The sequence below is a fragment of the Centroberyx affinis genome, unplaced genomic scaffold (genome assembly GCF_046629955.1).
Source record: "Centroberyx affinis isolate AG114_WGS23_722 - 3 ecotype Tasmania unplaced genomic scaffold, CSIRO-AGI_Caff_v1 ptg001635l_1, whole genome shotgun sequence".
In the NCBI taxonomy this organism is placed as follows: Eukaryota; Metazoa; Chordata; class Actinopteri; order Beryciformes; family Berycidae; genus Centroberyx; species Centroberyx affinis.
The window spans coordinates 40865-58082 of NW_027280072.1; the positions used below are offsets into that span (position 1 = coordinate 40865).

Below are 17218 nucleotides of genomic sequence, written 5' to 3' on the forward strand. Positions count from 1 at the left end.
CAAGCTGTATCGCCTATATAATCTTTAAAAAAAAAACCTGTATATCCGCAGGAAAAGGCAGGCAGCGTTCATTTCGCTTGACTTGTCATTGCTGTTTTAGACCAAGCGCAGGTTCAGTCTACTGTTTCTGTCAGGCAAAATTACAGTATATTCAGCGGCTCCAAACTGACACGATTCAGCCTCTAAATAGCCCAGTCCTGGCCAGATTAACCTCGAAAAAGTTCGGGTTATAAATCACATAGTCTAATTTCTTGTCTAGATGTATGACGGTTTGCGGTTTAAAATGTTAAGCGAGCCAAAATCTGGCTGGACAGACAAACTTATTCCATAGGCATTAGGCGACAATTTTAATTGAACCCGTAGTGATTCAGGAAAAACTAAAATGTATAGGTTGGTTTAATTTAGGTTACGGCTATACTGGTCACTAGTTTGTAAACAATAGCCATACATAAAAGCGCTCCGTGGGTTTTGTGGTAGACTTTATTGGAGATTTATGGCGGTTTGTCCACTTTAATTTGAAAATGTTGAGGGTGCCAGAATCTGTGGATAACTCACAACAACACGACAAGGGTTCAAATTATTAAAACCGAAATCATCCAGGCTAAGATCAAAAACACTGTTTGATATTTCGGCTATATAAAGGAGAACTGTGTGCCGCATAAAAGACGCTCTGACCTGCTCTTAATGTGCGCGGGTTCGAGTCCGACTCATGTTGCCTCTCACCTCACTGTCCCCGGCTTTCCTGTCACTCTCTATTATGCTGTCCAATAAAGCAGATATGAAAACAAAGTCTGAGGTCTGCTTGTGTGATTTCTATACCAACTATTAGGATACAGCTCTGTCATGGTGTGATTTTTCCTGCTGAGATAACTCAACGGAAATGAGTAGGCATACGAACCTAAACATGTGGACAAATATTGTTCTCCATGCACCGAACAACTCAGTAAATAAAAGGTAAAAAAAAAAAAAGGTTAGAACTAGAAACTAGACACTAGAGAACTGAACAGGCAATTCTCAGATTTTAGTCCCCTACACACATCCAGGTATTCTGAATTCATCAACTGAAAAAAAAAAAAAAAAAAAAAAAAAAAAACCCTCTAGAAATATTGTCCTTGTCTGTAATTTGCAAAGAATTTAATTACACAGTCTAATTGTCTTAATTAGGCCTCCATGTCTGCCTTAATTAGTCTACACATCATAAATCACTTTACTATTTTGCTGCACGGCCACTGGCCGATGTCTCACTGTTATAATATTATTTAGGCAACACCTAAAAAAAAAAAAAAGAAAGAAAGAAAGAAAGAAAGAAAGAAAGAAAGAAAGAAAGAAAGAAAGAAAGAAAGAAAGCAAGCATCGCAACAACGGTGCTAATACATTAAGGTCCAAGGTATAACCCTAAGCGTAATAATAATATGAATTGTAATAACAATAATAATAATTATAATAATAGGCTAGTATTAATAATAGCAGTGATAATAATAATAATGATAATGATGATAGCAGTAAAAATACTACCTACTACCACCTCTAAAAATATTTTAATTAAACCAATAAGGATCTAATTTAAAGAGTAGGCTATCATCAACTGACATATTTTCAGTTCAATTACAATAGATGGGCAGTCACAAGTCTATTAGGCTCATATTCAAATAATTATACAAATAAAACGTCCATAGAATAATATTAACTGTACGTTTTTGACCATTCTCTTAGGTGATAAAAACTGCAGCCCATTGTTAATCCTGGACAGTTTTCTGAAAAGCCTCAATGCAACCTACAGTTTAGTTCAAACAGATTATGAAGTAGGCTATCCTTTGGTGAAGATAATAATTACTAATAGCTGTAAAAGATATATGATTTAAAGTGCCTGTGAGATAGCATATAAATAAAGAAAATAGGGAAGAGCATATTATTTACAGTAGGGTACTGTAAAGATTTAGCATGTGTCCAATGTGCGTGTGTCCTGCTGAATTCCATTTAAAATTGTTAGAACTATTTAATGTGACTGATAGCGTATCACGACACTTGGCTTTCTATGAGATGTTCTGTCACGATTTTGCTATTTCTTGTAGTGCAATACATCCCAGTGAACTCAAGAGTTTTTCAGTTTCTTTGTATGGACTAAATGGCCTTGTTGCTCTGAAGGAATAATAGGCTACATTAACCAACAATGCATACAGATAACATGCTCAACAACAGACTGGCACTTTAATTTAGAGAGAGGTTCTCCCATTCCAGTATTTTCCTACAGGCCAAAATAGTCAGATCAATTTAAAAATCTATTTTAGGCCTATCATCTGACACGTCCAATGATGATTTACACAGAATATAATAGCCAGGCCGGATCCAGTGGAAAACAGAGATTTGGGATTTACGTAGGCTAAAGACTTGATAGAGCATCAAATGAATAAAAGGAATACATAGCTTAAATAATAGAGTAATAGACCAAGAATTTGCCACCTATCTGTTCCAATAAAACACATTAGTCTATCTTGGAAATACCCCAACAACTTGAATAATTCCTTTTGATTAATGAATAGGCCTAATTAGTTTTGATTAATTCTCAACTTTAACCATTTTCTTACAAGCGAATTTATTCTTCCTCTTTTGTGTGTGTTGTATGTGCGCGAGGGAAGTAATTCTAGGCTATTTTACGCAGCTCTACTTTGTGAATCAGCTACTCCAACATTATTGCTGCCTATCTGGGCCGTCAGTTGGCAATCGGTCACTGAGACCAAAGCCGCTTTACTCTTACTAACCAAACCCGTTTGATAATTTTAATTGTCTCAAGGGGCATGACGTCGCTTTAGGTGAAATGTGTCAAGAAGTTTAAGGACATTTCCGCGCGTGTCAAGAGAACGGATGAAATCTGACCTCTCAGAGAATGAAAAAAGGCTTCAGCCAAATGAAGGTTAATGAAAGGGGCTTTAGACAAGCTGACTGCTTTTAACACAAAAGATCAAGAGGGATATGACCTGATAAATCCTGTGATCTAATTAACCTTGATGATTATAGGCGGGCGGCTCGTTCTGATTTACAGGCCCATTGAACAACAAGAGCGTCAACTGGGCGCTTATACCTTCATCTAATGTGGGACCAAATCTGAAGCTTTATTTTTAATGGAGAGCAAAGATCAACCAAAAATTACCAGAAGTCTATTTCGAAGTCATAATTCACATCAGGGGAAAATTCAGGGCCAATGAGTAACAAATATTAACATCTTGACAATCGTCAGCCATTGCTCCAATTGTCCCCAGAAGTTTAGTCGTTATAAGCTCGTTTCGATGTTTTGGGGTCAAATTAGATGCAGGACTTTGCTGTACAGCCTTATAGGGTTTAGTGAAATGCCGCCCTGTAAACACACGCACAAATAGACTATGCCATGACGCATTCAATGTCCAAGTCTCAATTTAGAGGAGCATATAGGCAGGAGCCACTTTTGGTGCTCAAATAGTTTCTCTTAACATTTGTTTCTAATTAGAGATAGTCGGTTCTAACCAAAGTCTCGTGGGCTGATTTCGACCCAAACCTTTAAAGTGAACCCCCACTGTCTGACAGCCTGACAAAGATAAATCATCTACAGAAGAAGTGCAGCGCAGCCTGTGTCGCTAATCATCACATTCTTTGCTAATTTGTTTCATGCTTGCACAATAACAGTAATGGGCCTATTTGCCAAATAAGCCAGGCTATTTTCTCAATCGGAGCTGTAGCCTTCAGGCTCAGTCAAGAGGGAAAAGGGCAGAGAGAGAGAACAGCTGATGTGGTTTGAGACCCAAGCAGAGAAGGAGTGGAGGGTAAACCCATCTAAACCCTGTACACAACTTTTTTATTTGTGGAATAGAGTTTACCCACATGCATAGCCTCAGATACACCTTCATGGTGAAAATTCATTGTTTATATCATAATAAGTAGGCTATTAATGGTGTAAGTCACGGATATGGCTCTTTTAAGGGGAGCAGAGAATAGCCTATCAGTGTTTTTCTGGAAATATAATTGATTTTTCTTCGCAAAGGTAGACATTTGTCCGATGATAATTTGATTTTGATTCATGATTTGCCTCATTTGCCACCGACTGCAGCTCATGGTTTACCCAGCTTTTTATTTCGCTTACCACTACAGTCACTCGAGCTAACGTTGCGAGCATTTGAGATTTCCTGTCTATTTGTCCATGCATAAACAAACAGTCGGTGCAGGCTACATGATGCATGGCACCGCCGTGCAGAGCGAAGATGGGCTGCACCTCAGACTCCGTGGTACTGGATGCGATTGGTCTCGGCGCGCCTGCAGTGCAGCAGTGTTGCCGCCGTTAAAACACCATTGGTTGGCTTGTATCTGGGCAAGCCGCCGGTTCCCGGTGCGCGCACAAAGGGAAACCCCGGTGATCCTGCACGTGCGGCAGGGCGGTGAATGGTTAGAGAGAGACCGGGCAGGTAAGGTGTCAGGTTCAACCCACTTGTGTCCTGTCCAAGTGTCTTTGAGCGAGACACTCAACCCTATAGGCTGTCTGCTCGCGCACTGTGAGTCGGGCGCGTCTGTTAAATGGCTAAAATGTAAAATGTGCAAAGAAAGGACGGCGCGTCCTTTACATCCAAACCCCTCTCTCTCTCTCGCACACACACACACTAGGTAGAGAAGGCCCTGCCTCCCCAGTTCAGCATGAAAGTGGAATCAATACCGCAATGGCGAATTGACACAAATATTCATTGATCACTGGCTGTGTCTGTTTGATGAATAGCCAGCTACTGTTATCTTTAGTTTCGATAGTCCTTTGCTGAATGCCTCATTGCTTATACAAAATGTCCGAATTGAATATAGGCTAGCGTACTGATAATAGCCTATGGAGGCCTATAATAGAATATGTCATGGTCTCTTTACATTCGGCAACTTTTTATTTTATTTCAAGGAACCCAAATAGCCTAGATACAGACAGACCAAGACTGTCCAAAGAAACGCCATCTGTGAAGATTTTTGTTGTTATGATGATGTTACAGAATTATATAGGCCAACAGTTTAGGTGCGGTGATATGGAGAATGAAACATCTGATCAAAACAGCCATCCATATAGCCTACCTTACCTCTCACTGTGCTAACGAGGGAGTGAAACAATAGTGAAATGAAACTTTTCCTCATTTTTTTTCCAGGAACCCATGCAATTCTCTGAGGGACTCCTTCTGGTCCCCGAACCTTACTCTGGGAACCTATGTTCAGTCAAGGCTTCGTCTATTTCATCGATTGAGGCTATCTGATTAACAACTTTACGTGAAGAAGAGTAATTATACCAAATAGACTCCAAACAGGGTCTTTTTAAATCCGCAGTCATGACTGTCCAGCTGTCATCATCATGATCCAGAATGAATGTCTTCAGGATTTGTTTTGCAGTTTCTCACCAACCTTTGTTTTAAACGGGAATTTCCCTGTCAGTCCAGCCTAACCAATAACATAAAAATAAATAAAATGGTGAAATAAGAAACCATCGAAATGTCAAAATGTCTAGGGGCTTTTTGGGGGATTTGCTGAAATCAACAGCAAAACATCTGTGACTTTGTTTTTCTTGAAAAACCAATGACAGAGAGCTTTTACAGGCCCAACTCTCTCATGCATAACAAATTCAGTGTGAGTTGACAGATAGAGGAAGAGGAAAGGGGAGGAGGACCAAAGTTAGAAATAGCAGTGGCTGCTCGGACTAATCGATAACGCATCAAGCCATGTCATTGAACATCCTTTACAATTAAAGGCTTTTTGGCATAAAGCATAAATCACTGTATTTGTCAGATAACATAACCAATCATGATATTTCCAGGCACACAAAACGGAAGCCACCATGCATTCCACTGTGACACTTGACACAAAGTTTTTTTGCAGTTTTGCTCGTGCATGCAAACCCGAGCCATAGAAAATGATTTCGCCTCAAATCCAGCAGGGAATTTCCCCCTTAAGTTGAAACATCGTTGCAATTATTTGTCGGGCTGCAGCAGCTGCAGAGAGACGCGATAGAAAAGAAACTGGATAGACTAAAGAGGACAGCCATTTTCTCCGTCGTTCCTCACATTAACGCGTACACAGAAAGCAGTTTTATTGGCGGGCTGCAGGCTACAGCAGAGGAAATGGTCGAGAGCTGCCGTGTCGATCATTTTAATCGCCGGGGTGCAGCGCGTTTGAAGACAACTTTTACAGTGTCGGGAATCAGATGTTTCTCACTGTAACCCGCCTGTTGCCTGCTCTAGTCTGCACACCGGTCTCCCGTTAAATCCACTGGTTTCATATGCGATTTATAAAGGCTTATAGCGACTCAAATTGTAACAAACAAGACGTCACAGTCTGTCGGGATGTTTGTGGTTGACGAGCTCTCCAGGGAACGCGGGTTATCACGTTGATCTATAAAAACATGGTTTTTATCCTCCTCTAAACATAACTTTGCTTTTAAACGTCTTTCTGCCATTCAGGGGAATATAAAAATAGGCAGAAATCTCATTTAAACGACCGGGTGAAATGTAACCAATGGAAAAACTGACACATAGTTGGAAACACGTTGTAAAAATAGGCTGCATCTGGTAGGATATGTGAGGAAGAGATGACTCAAGTTCGCTGTACAGGTTACAAGCACCTGCAGGTTCAGCGGCGAGCACAGTTTCCTTTCCTGCTGTGTTGCTGCCACCATCAACATATTTATTATAGGGTTCAGACCACATCTGACATGAATATCTGTTTAAGTCGGACTTCTGTAAAAAAAAAAAAACACGGGCCTCAGAGTTTCTTATATTCCTCTTGAACGAGGCCTTTCAATGTTGATTAAACCATAAATCAATTCCTCTTTGACTTAATGAACAGCTATGAAAGTCACTTACAGGCCTATTATCATTCAGTTTCTGTTGTCATTCTGTTGTCACTTAATTGTCATGAAGTTTTTGTTGCATGAACAAGTTATAGTCTACGGGCCTGAGGTCTTACAATTGACGTGAATATTCCTCAGTATCACGGCTAGATTATGTCGGGAAAGTTAATTAGACCAACCTGAAACTGTTGCAAATCCCTCCCTGTAGCCTTTTTCAGTCGATTTGAATCATCTTTAAATCTGTGAACGCCTTGAATTTAGTGTGGGACTGAGTCTGAGGTAAGGATTTGCCTCAACAACATCTGATCTCAATCTAAATATTAATTTTGCAGCAAGACACTGGCATTGCTTCCTATATTACGCAGCAGCAGCAGCAGACAAGGCCTAAATGGAAACAGGGCGGCCTGGGCTTTGAGCTCTGCATGGCGAATAGTTGGTCCGGACAGGCTTCAGGGGTTAGATGATGCCCGTCTGAAAATAGCCCGTGCAGGCTTGGGTCTGCAGACCAACAGGGCCTCATAATCCTCGCGCCCCGCAGCCCACACACATACACACATACACACACACACACAGTGCCGAAAATAGACCCCCGCACAGATTTAGCAATCTCTGAAGTAAGGTTGGCCATTTATAAGCGCAATCTTTTCCTTACACTGCCCGTGTTTACCGTGTCAAACTTCAGCGGGAGGAAGCGAGGTCTTCAGCCTGTTTAACTCCCATGTGATGAGTCATGGGGTTTCTTTTTTTTTTTTTTTTTTGAGAGCAAGGCTGCTGGTAGGCGGTTCGGATGTAATGCAAGTAAAGAAGAAAGAAAAACACATCTGACGTTGGTCCAAATACCACTTGCAAACAATTTTATTATTGCAAAATGTGTCATCGGAAGCCTGTCACTTAGTCTGCACACAAAACATCAAAGTGCATCTGATCACCTTCTTACAGAGCGAGTTAAATGCATCTCCGGAGAGCCAGACCACAATTACTGCTGAAAGGGGTTTCTAAACAATTTGATATACATTGAGAAGAAGAAGCATGTAGGTATGACACAAGGGGACAGTTTTGATGACAAAGAACATGTGCTTGCACAGAGTTTTTAAAAACTTACTCAAAATATGTCACCAAGCTCCTTTATAAACATACTGGGCCATGAAAACCCCATTTAATGCTCAGCAGCAGAGAAAGGGGACATGAAAAGTTGAATCAAAGAACAGCATGTTGATGGGATTATTTGGCTTACACAGTTCAGTCAGCAGTGTTAACAGAGATAGCTGAATGGTATAATTTAAATGAAATGAGTTCTCAGGTTGTAAGTGATTGCTAGTATGCCTACAGACAACCTCCACTAAATATATTTCAAACCTGCCCTGCTGCACAACACAAAAGCAGTGGGAAAAGAAAATAAATAGGGTCACATGGTTGTATTTCTCACTGTTTGAATGGATGTGACTTGTGCTCAATATCAGGTCTCGGGAAGCCTGGTTCAAGAAACGCTTGGCCCATGAACACAGACCAAATCACAATAGCAGTTGTGAAAGCATAAACCAAACATTAACCGTTGATAATCTTTCGTCTGAAAGCATCCGTCTCCTCTTCCTCAGCGTTGCAAATTACATTTATTGACAACAAGGTCCTTCATTTTTCTTTATCTGCTTGTTTAAGCATGCCTAATGGCATAATCTGTCCAAGCAGCATGCATCCTAGTTTAAATCTGTCCATCTGTTCTCACCCACACACACACACACACGCACGCACACATGCACACACACGCACACACACAGTGTCATTTACCATGTTTCAATATAATTTTTCTTGCTTACAAAATTCTCCATATACATATTTTTTAAACATTATCTGAGATGTAGACAGTTGAGTGTATAAATCAAAATGTAATTAAATTCATAGAAAAGTGAAAGATTATTTACAGGAGTAAGTGCTTCTTCGCAGAGTCCTGACACAGTTGGACAATTAACATTTTTTTTTTTTATACTAAATTTGCTTTTTAATCTAAGTTGAAATAGCTGAAATTAGATACTGCATATGATAAAATCTCCAGAAGTAATGAAGAACAGCCAGAGCTTATAAGAAATAATATATGCCAACAACTCAATAAAGGATCCAAATGTGATTCTTTCTGACCTTTACAAAATGAAAAACCCCAGGGGTTCTTTTGTACATTCAAGCATCTGAAAATACCAATATATTTCATTTACATTTCTACAAATACACAGTTGTTTACACACAGTCGGTGGCACCGGCTCCACTATGCTGTCACATATTCCTTAAACGTGACGGTGAGACAGTTCGTGGTAATGTCTGTGATGACTATATTCCCAAGGAAAGGCTTGAAAGAGGGAAACGGCTCCTCTTTTCTCTGTTCGGTGTTAGAAACGGACATTTCCTCTACTTTTTCCTCCTCTGCGAGTTTTTGCGTTTCAGCCTGTGCTTGCGTTTCTGCTTGTGCATCAGTCTGTGTGTGTGTTTCAGGCTGTGTGTGTGTTTCAGCCTGGGTCACGGTGGAAACTGCAGCCTCAGGTCTGGACTTGACCATGCTCAAGTCTATAGGTTCCTCTTGGTCAGCATACCCGTAGTCCTCGTGTCCATGCTGACTCTGGTGGCCGTTTTGGTCTGTGCTGATGCTTTGGGGGGGTGAGGACACCGCGTTAGGAGCGCTGATACTCCTGGAGCTCAAAAACCTCTTACTAGCTCCACGGTCCTCGCCGTCCGCTTCAGAAAGGTGTCGTTTGAGTCCCTGAAATCCACCATGGCTTCCTCTGCCGTCCAGCGGGGAGAGAACGCCTCTATCCAAAGGCCCGGACACCAGATTAGACTTGGTTGTCAGTTGTAAAGGCTGATCCGCTGGAAGCTGCTTTTGACCCCTGACCTCTACATGTTTATCCTGTTCCGTCACAGTCGGCTCCATTTTAGGAGGCTGCTCCTTTTCTATAGTGCCGTCTCCATTATATCCAGAGCGAGGAACATTTGGTTTGTCCTTGGCGTTTCGAGCAAATCCATTCATGAGACCCAGCTTCTTGACAAGCTTCATCTTCTCGAGGTGGTTCTCCATGCTGCTGTCTATTTCTGGCGGCGGCTTGTCAGCGCTTTCGGACTCACCATTTTTAATCCTGGCCGCCTGCATGCCATTCTCCATGTACTTGCTCATGACAATAACAATCCGCCCGTTTTTGTTTTTGTTCTTCACGATCTTTAGCTTGCTGCTGCTGACGCCATTAGACAGCGGTGAAGCGTCCTCTTTAGCTGGAATCTGTACTTTCTCTGGCTCTTTGTGCCCATTGAGGTCTGCCGGAAGCTTCTTCAGCTCCATGGTGATATCCTTGACTTTGGTCAGGCAGCCCGAGTCCTTGTCCCGGACCCACTTCTGCTGCAGTGCCGGGGGAAGGTTCCAGCCCTGGTTGCCCAGCTCCGGAGCTTTGACCTCTCTGGGCTTGGCGAACGGCGGCTCGTACATCTTGAGGTCCGGCTGGTAGTGGTGATGCTTCTTGCTGTTGAGCTGGTAGTAGAACTTCTTCTTGCCGTTGGCCTGCTGCTCGGCCTCACGCTCCCTGCACAGCGGCTGGTACTGGTGGTGCTTCTTGCTGTTCAGCTGGTACTGCTGGCTCTGGGAACGGAGCATCTGGATGGGGCTGGCCTTCTGACAGCCGTCGTCGTCCAGGGACGCCTCGTGAAGATCGGACAGGATGCTGGATCTCCGGGCGAAAGACGGGACCTGAGAAGCAAGACAGCAATTAGTGATCAGAAAAAAAGTCCATGAAATAGGCTATAGTTTGGTGAATGTTAGAAGAGCAATTAGGGAATTCCTGATGCTTTCAATTGAATATTTAAAACCAGGGCCTTCCTCAGGGCAAGACGAGATTAATCAACAAACCTAACAGTCTACAGTATCTATAGAAGTGCCTATCCTGGGCTAGAACAAAAAAAGCACGGTTCACTGGGGGCCCACGAGCAGCATTGAAGGAACACTGCTTGGAATGTGGAAAGGGCTTCTGCTGAGGCCCAAACGAGCGTGCAGTTTATTTCAGGGGCCTTCGCCCATGTTCACACAGCCCTCCTACAGTTCATGTGCGGCCCTTTCAGCCACGGCCATGGCCATCAGAGTGACATTTCAAAGTGGCTCCTGTGGCTGTGACCTCAGTTCGGAGGAATGTCACTGGCTGCTTTGTGTCCCATCATTGACTTTATCCCATGTGTTACCACCAACACCCTCCTGAGAGGAACAAAACCGCTCCTCTGAGGGGTTCCCCTGGCCTTTTGGATTGGTGATTGATGCACTAAATGTACGAATCACAGTCATTCAGCTACAACTGTTAGGTCAGGGAATTGCTGCCTATAGAAATCAAAGCAGCTAACATCTACTAGCATATTTATTGCTGGTAGTCTGTAATTGATATTATCATAATGTACAGCGAGTACTCCCTACACCAAAGTTAAACCTGCCTATTTTAAGAAACAAGGCTTATTTACAAATGCGCAGAATTTGAGACTCAGGGGAACGACAATATTGTGTTACAATGCCTTTGAAATACCACCTAGTATTCATAAACTGCATTAAAAATGTACAAATCTTATTATGCATATCACAAAGATATGACCCAATTACTAGATGACAAAAATCAAGCTTCTAGAAATACTACAATCCAAACATTTATTCCATATTGCGCCTTGGGACACTGGATTGGAAGGAGAATTTTGCATGAAAATACTGTATTTAAAGCACAGCTGCTATTCTGAATATGCACTTTTATTATGTGGAGAAAGTCTTCACCTGAACCAGAAGGTGCTTGGGCTTTGGTCCTCTCTTGCGATATCCCATCAGCTGCTCTTGTCGTTCCCTGTGGGAGAGGAAAACAACAACCAATCACTGAAACCATCCCATAGAGATGAGCCGTTGTTGCATGGCAACACAATGTAATGGGGTTTCCTCGCCAGGCTCAATTAGAAAAATATTGAGCCTATATCGCAGGTATTAAACTTCATGATGTGAAGAGATTCATTTAACACAGATTATAAAAGCGATAATTCTATTAGATTTTTATCATCTGTTTCAATCATAATACCTTCTTACACTATCCTAATCTTTCTTTACTCAGCATCAAATACTTAGCATATTCCTATAATTGTGCTCAACCTTCACTAGTGCAAAGTTCAACAGTAGCTTTAAATTAGGCTTCTTCTTCCTTCAAAAAAAAACAACAAAAAAAACAAACAAACATTCAATATCCCACATGAATTCTCTATCCATGGTGGAAGATATGGGCCTGCCTTTCTCTGACTTTTCTGGGTTTCCATGCAAGTCTCTCCGAGGCAGTAACTCAATACCGCAGACAGGAGTGATGTCAGTCCCCTCCCCCACCCTCCTCCCTCACATCTAATTACAATGACGACTCAGTGTATTTTCATAGCCTGGCATTCAGACGATTTGGCTCCCTGGAGAGACGCGCAATTAGTTTCAATAAAATCTCTCCCCTTTAGAGGGAGAGAGAGGTAATTGTAAAAGCAGATGCAGAGCACTGTTGATGTTTTGCTTTAACGTGTGACCTGCCCCTGAAAGGTTGCCGTGAGCAAATGAAAAAGGAGGGCAGGAGAAAAGCCAGTGACAGTTTTACACGCTGTGCAGTTCAGAAATCAATTACGCACTGTCCTTCACATGGAGCTGTCTGGTCTATCCCTCAATGGACGGATCAGCAATTAGCCGACCAGCTAATTTCACCAATGTAGCCTACTTTGAAAATGCTTGGCCTTCTACAATTACACGACCAGAGGAAGTTCAGCTGGTAAGGTATTGCACAACATTTTGAGAAAGTGCACAGACTTGTGATTTATAACATAAGCTACCGTTTAGTTCCCTGCTGACTTGAATCTTTATTTCCCTTACTATGCAGCCTTTCCCTTAGTACACCATGAGTAGATGAAGGAGGGATGGGAACCATAATTAACGTGTGAAGCCATGCAGTACTGTTTGGAAAGATAACAACCTGCTAAAATAAAAGAGATGGGCAAAAACTCTGGTTTTGGTTTAGTATGTTATTTTGGACAGTGGCACTGATAAGCACTGGGAGCAGCCATGTTGAAGCTGGTGGCAGTAGCTGACACAGGTGCGCTGGTTGACTGGATGGCGGGACAGCCTGGTTCCTTACTACAAGCACAACTACATGCACACAAACTACAAAGACGGTGAACTGCTGAATATCAAGAATGAAGGTTTTAATAGTTCTCTTACAAGTTCTCTTCAACATAATCATCGTACACTTCTGCTTGATGCATGCTAAGGATTTGTTTTGCACTGTTCAATCTCCACCACAACTAGCTGGTTGTCATAGGCTACTGGACTTTTGCCACTACAGGTGCAGTGAATAATGACAAATAAAGTAACTTAACCTATCTCTATAGCACTTTTTCTTTTTACACGCTGATATGTTCTGCATATTTTAGAAGTAGGCTGTAGAAAAAGGAAAAAAACAAAAAAAACAAAAAAAAACAAAAAAAAACCCAAAAGAAAATTACTTAAGACTTAAGGATGGACGTGTGAGAGAAAACCCAAGTAAACTGTGGAAAGAGCTGGATATGTGGGAAAAGTGAATTCAGACATGTTTTGGTAATGTTATTGTACACTGGTGCAAATTGTGGTGAGAGAGAGAGAGAGAGAGAGAGAGAGAGAGAGAGGGGGGGGGAGAGGGAGAGGGGAAGACCCACAGCCTTGGCAGCCCCTCCCCCTTCCCTCTTTACTACAAGATCAGTGTGTCCGACCCTAAAACTCACCTGTCTTGGAAAGCATCGAGGAGTCTCGGGTCCAGAATGTTTTCCTCTGGCTCCCAGGTGTTGTATCTATTCAGAGAGAGGAGAGAGCAAACCAGAGAGACTCAACAATAGCTTAACAACAGCTCTACTCTTGACCCACTGGCCTGTCAAAAGTGGCTGACAATGTATGGCTGAGGATCTGTTGAGCTGTGTAGCTAGGCAACTTCTGCACCACACCAAATGGCCCTCAACTGGCCCTACAGTCTTTACAAATACTCCCATAGCTCATATTTTTAGGGGAGTAGATTTGTAAACAACATGTAAAGACACTTGTAATCCATGTTGATGCATGTGTAATAATTAATGCGTAACTTTTACGCACGACTGTAGGATGGAGGAAAGGCTGAAATATGGCCATTTCTTCTTAAATATAGGTTTCAGATAGAGGCATGTCTTCGTTTAACTGGCATATTAGGGATTGCACACACTCTAAAGCCACATCGATCATCGAGGCAAACATGTCAAGCGCGCAAAACAAGCACGCGCAACCGCCCATAAGCGCGCCCACGCACGCACGCACGCACACACACTTCTGTTTTGGCTGTTTTTTTTTTGTTTTTTTTTTTAAGAAGGTGACTTACTTTGGAGACCATCCTCGCCACTTGACCAGGTATTCAACCCTCCCCTGCGAACGGAGACAAACAGGATAACTGACGTTACTTTACACAGCAAAATGCAATCTACTCTCCATCCGTCATCTTACAAATCATCTTGTAAACAATAAAAACCATGATATGCGTCGGAAAGGGGCGAAAGCACAAACCAATACCCCCTTTCTTTGGATATGCAACCACTAAATGTCCTTCAGTGCTCTTGTCACAAACCTTTCTACTGCGCTTCTTCTCGATGCTCTCCACCGCAAAGACGTGCTCTCCCGCGGCGGGTAGCTCCATTTTCCGATAGAGGGGAACCGTCCTTCTTATTTTTTCCACGAGCTGTAACGTCTGTCACCTTGTCCCCGCTTTCCGGTCGACTTACTAATCCTCCAAACCGAAATACAAGAGTTCCCTTTTTTCACTCTGCTTCTTCCCTCGCTTTCCCTCTCGGTGATACTCGGTCTGCAGGCGAGTTGAAGCTGCAGTAGAAAACACTTCATGCAAATAGCCGTTGGTGTGACGTCAGGCGAAGGGGAGGGATTGGGGGCGGGGATTCGTTTCCCCCCCCTGGTGCGTTCAGGTGCCGTCGGAAATATTGGATACACGATTGTAGCGGCACATGAACGCTCCAACAAAGCAGTAGTTAGGTAAATACGATTGGGGAAAGTCGGGATTTTCTTTGATACTCGAGTTCCCGAGATGGGACTTTTAGTAAGCGGAGAGCAAGAAACTGATGGTAACAATTAGAAATTCAATTATTGTATTTTAGCCTAAATGATTCGTAGCCTATTGTTGTATGTTTCTATTTTGACTCTTTGTATAACTTTTAGTTGTCTCGCACATTTATAACAAAGTTTGGCTAATAAATTAAGACACCAGTGAGGCTGCACATTTCTTTCTCTTCTTTCTGCCGCTGCAGCATAAAGTAGCCTAGTTCTGTCCCACTTCTAACAGTTAAAGCCACAAAAAAATAAAAATAAATTAATTTACTTCACGCAATGTTGCTTCAAAACATGTGAGGGGCCAGTCTTGTGCCATGGAAGGTTATGCAGGTTTTCATTCCAACCAAACACTACAGCTGATTTCACTAATTGGGCTACTTCATCCCTCTCAAGGTCTGTCAATTAGTCAAATGAGTTGGTGTGGCGTTTCTGGAATGAAAACCTGCCTATTGACTTGAGTATTCCACAGCAAAGGGATAAACACCACTGGCCTAGAGGGAGAACTGTTTACAGGGCCTATTTTGATTCTAATTCCCAAACGAAAGGCGCTTGAACGTGCGACAAATCGTATTTTGTGACTTGTGCACTCGGAACTTGGAGCTTAGACGAGCACCTGAAGGCAGCATCTCTCTCTGTCATCTCCATGGCTGTGCAGCGAGATCCAACTGCAAGAGGGAGCTGTGAAAGAGGAGAGCGCTATACTGAACCTTTATATACTGGCCTGTTTGTGCTGCCCGACTGGATGGTAGCAACTTGGCAAGGCCGTCGGCCCAGTGTTGGATTCGCCATTGCAACAGATTCATGGGCCATCCGTTTGGGATAGGCTTCTAATTTCTCTACACACATAATTCAGCAGCCTATAGACTCACCCAAAATATACACTACATACCCTAGGCCTATATATAGCCTATAAATCATTTGGGGCTGATGATCCCTTGGTGTGCTTGAATTCCCACCCAATATCAAATAAGAAATATCGAAAATAATAGGCCTCTACCAATTTGAAGGCCCAAAGCTTATTTGACACTGAATTGTCACAGCTGACAATAGTCTAAGGCCTTGTCTATTCCTAACATAGCCTAACGGAAGAATTAATTGTTAAATGGCAAAACGATTTTCCCATCCAGCCCTTCATAACGCTTCTGCTCGGCTTTGGGACGATAATGCGGCATGAATCACTGGCTTTGTGAAGTTAAATTACGAGCTGCTGTGTGTATTATACCGTTTTCCACATCCTCTCTCTGACTCAAGGTCACACAAAGAGATGACATTTCAGATGGCACCGTGTCACCGTGGGATTTTCTGGTGGATTTTCACAGCGTTAAAATGGCCCGTGGTTGTGTGACAGCCAATGTAGGTCAACATCCTCTGCTGGAGCTTCAGACCCCGCTGGCTTTTCCTCCAGTGCGGTTATTTTCTGACTGCGGGACCCCGACAGGACAGGCAGCAGCCGGTTCCGTTATCACTTGGCACGGAGCGCGCGCAGACCAACTCTGGCTGATATGAACCGGCCCGCGCCCGCGTGGATGGGGAAATGTTGGAGACAAACACCACACACACACATTGACACACACACACACATTGACTGACACACACACACACACACACACACACACTTCTTAATGACATCAGACCGATAGTTTCGACTGAGAATGGCAAAGCCCAAGGTGGAGCCTGGGAAGTGGAGACCGAGAATGATGGTATAAATAAACACACACACATGCACGCGACACTCTCTCTCTCTCTCTCTCTCTCTCTCTCACACACACACACACACACACACACACACACACACAGCGAGAGAAAAAGCAAGAGACAGAAAGAGAGAGAGAGAGACAGAAATCACGCGATTATAAATCATACGGTTGGCTCACATATCCAGCTGTTTATAGGCCTATTATAGCTGCAATTTTCGGTTAAAGGCTTTGAAAAACTCGTAAAAATGTATATGCAACCGTCGTGTAGCCTATTGTTTCACATGGCTGGACCTAATAAAATTCAGCAGCGGAAGGGTTAAAGCGCCCGGTTCCCGCAGGCTGCAGCGCTCAGCCTATTGCAGACGGGCACGACTGCCTTTCCTTATAAGGCAATGAGCACAAATCGGCAGGGAAATATCAAACGAAATGAACGACCTCGGCCGATTCACACTCGTGTATTTGCGTTCAAAACCCCGTTCCATGTGCACGAGGACTGTCAAAACATCCATTATTTTTCATGACGGGCTCTCGGGAGAGACTCCCGGCCGTCGGGGATCTCGT

The 17218-nt window shown here is 42.8% G+C and overlaps 1 protein-coding gene across 1 annotated transcript; it reads right to left on the bottom strand.

Moving 5' to 3' along the window:
* Positions 1 to 7678: 7678 nt before the first annotated feature.
* On the bottom strand, positions 7679 to 14685 carry LOC139651323 (E3 SUMO-protein ligase CBX4-like). Its single transcript, XM_071528199.1, has 5 exons — positions 14467 to 14685; positions 14224 to 14267; positions 13604 to 13669; positions 11610 to 11676; positions 7679 to 10553 (listed from the first exon to the last, which is right to left on the bottom strand). Exons 1-5 carry the CDS (start codon positions 14533 to 14535, stop codon positions 9090 to 9092), a joined length of 1710 nt encoding a protein of 569 aa, XP_071384300.1. The 5' UTR covers positions 14536 to 14685; the 3' UTR covers positions 7679 to 9089.
* Positions 14686 to 17218: the final 2533 nt, after the last annotated feature.

Excerpts from the sequence above, each read along its gene's own strand:
- LOC139651323 (XM_071528199.1), bottom strand. The coding sequence starts at position 14,535 with ATGGAGCTACCCGCCGCGGGAGAGCACGTCTTTGCGGTGGAGAGCATC. Across the intron at positions 13,670-14,223 it reads TGGCGAGGATGGTCTCCAAA|ATACAACACCTGGGAGCCAG; the intron begins GTAAGTCACCTT and ends CTCTCTGAATAG. Across the intron at positions 11,677-13,603 it reads CTCGATGCTTTCCAAGACAG|GGAACGACAAGAGCAGCTGA; the intron begins GTGAGTTTTAGG and ends CCTCTCCCACAG.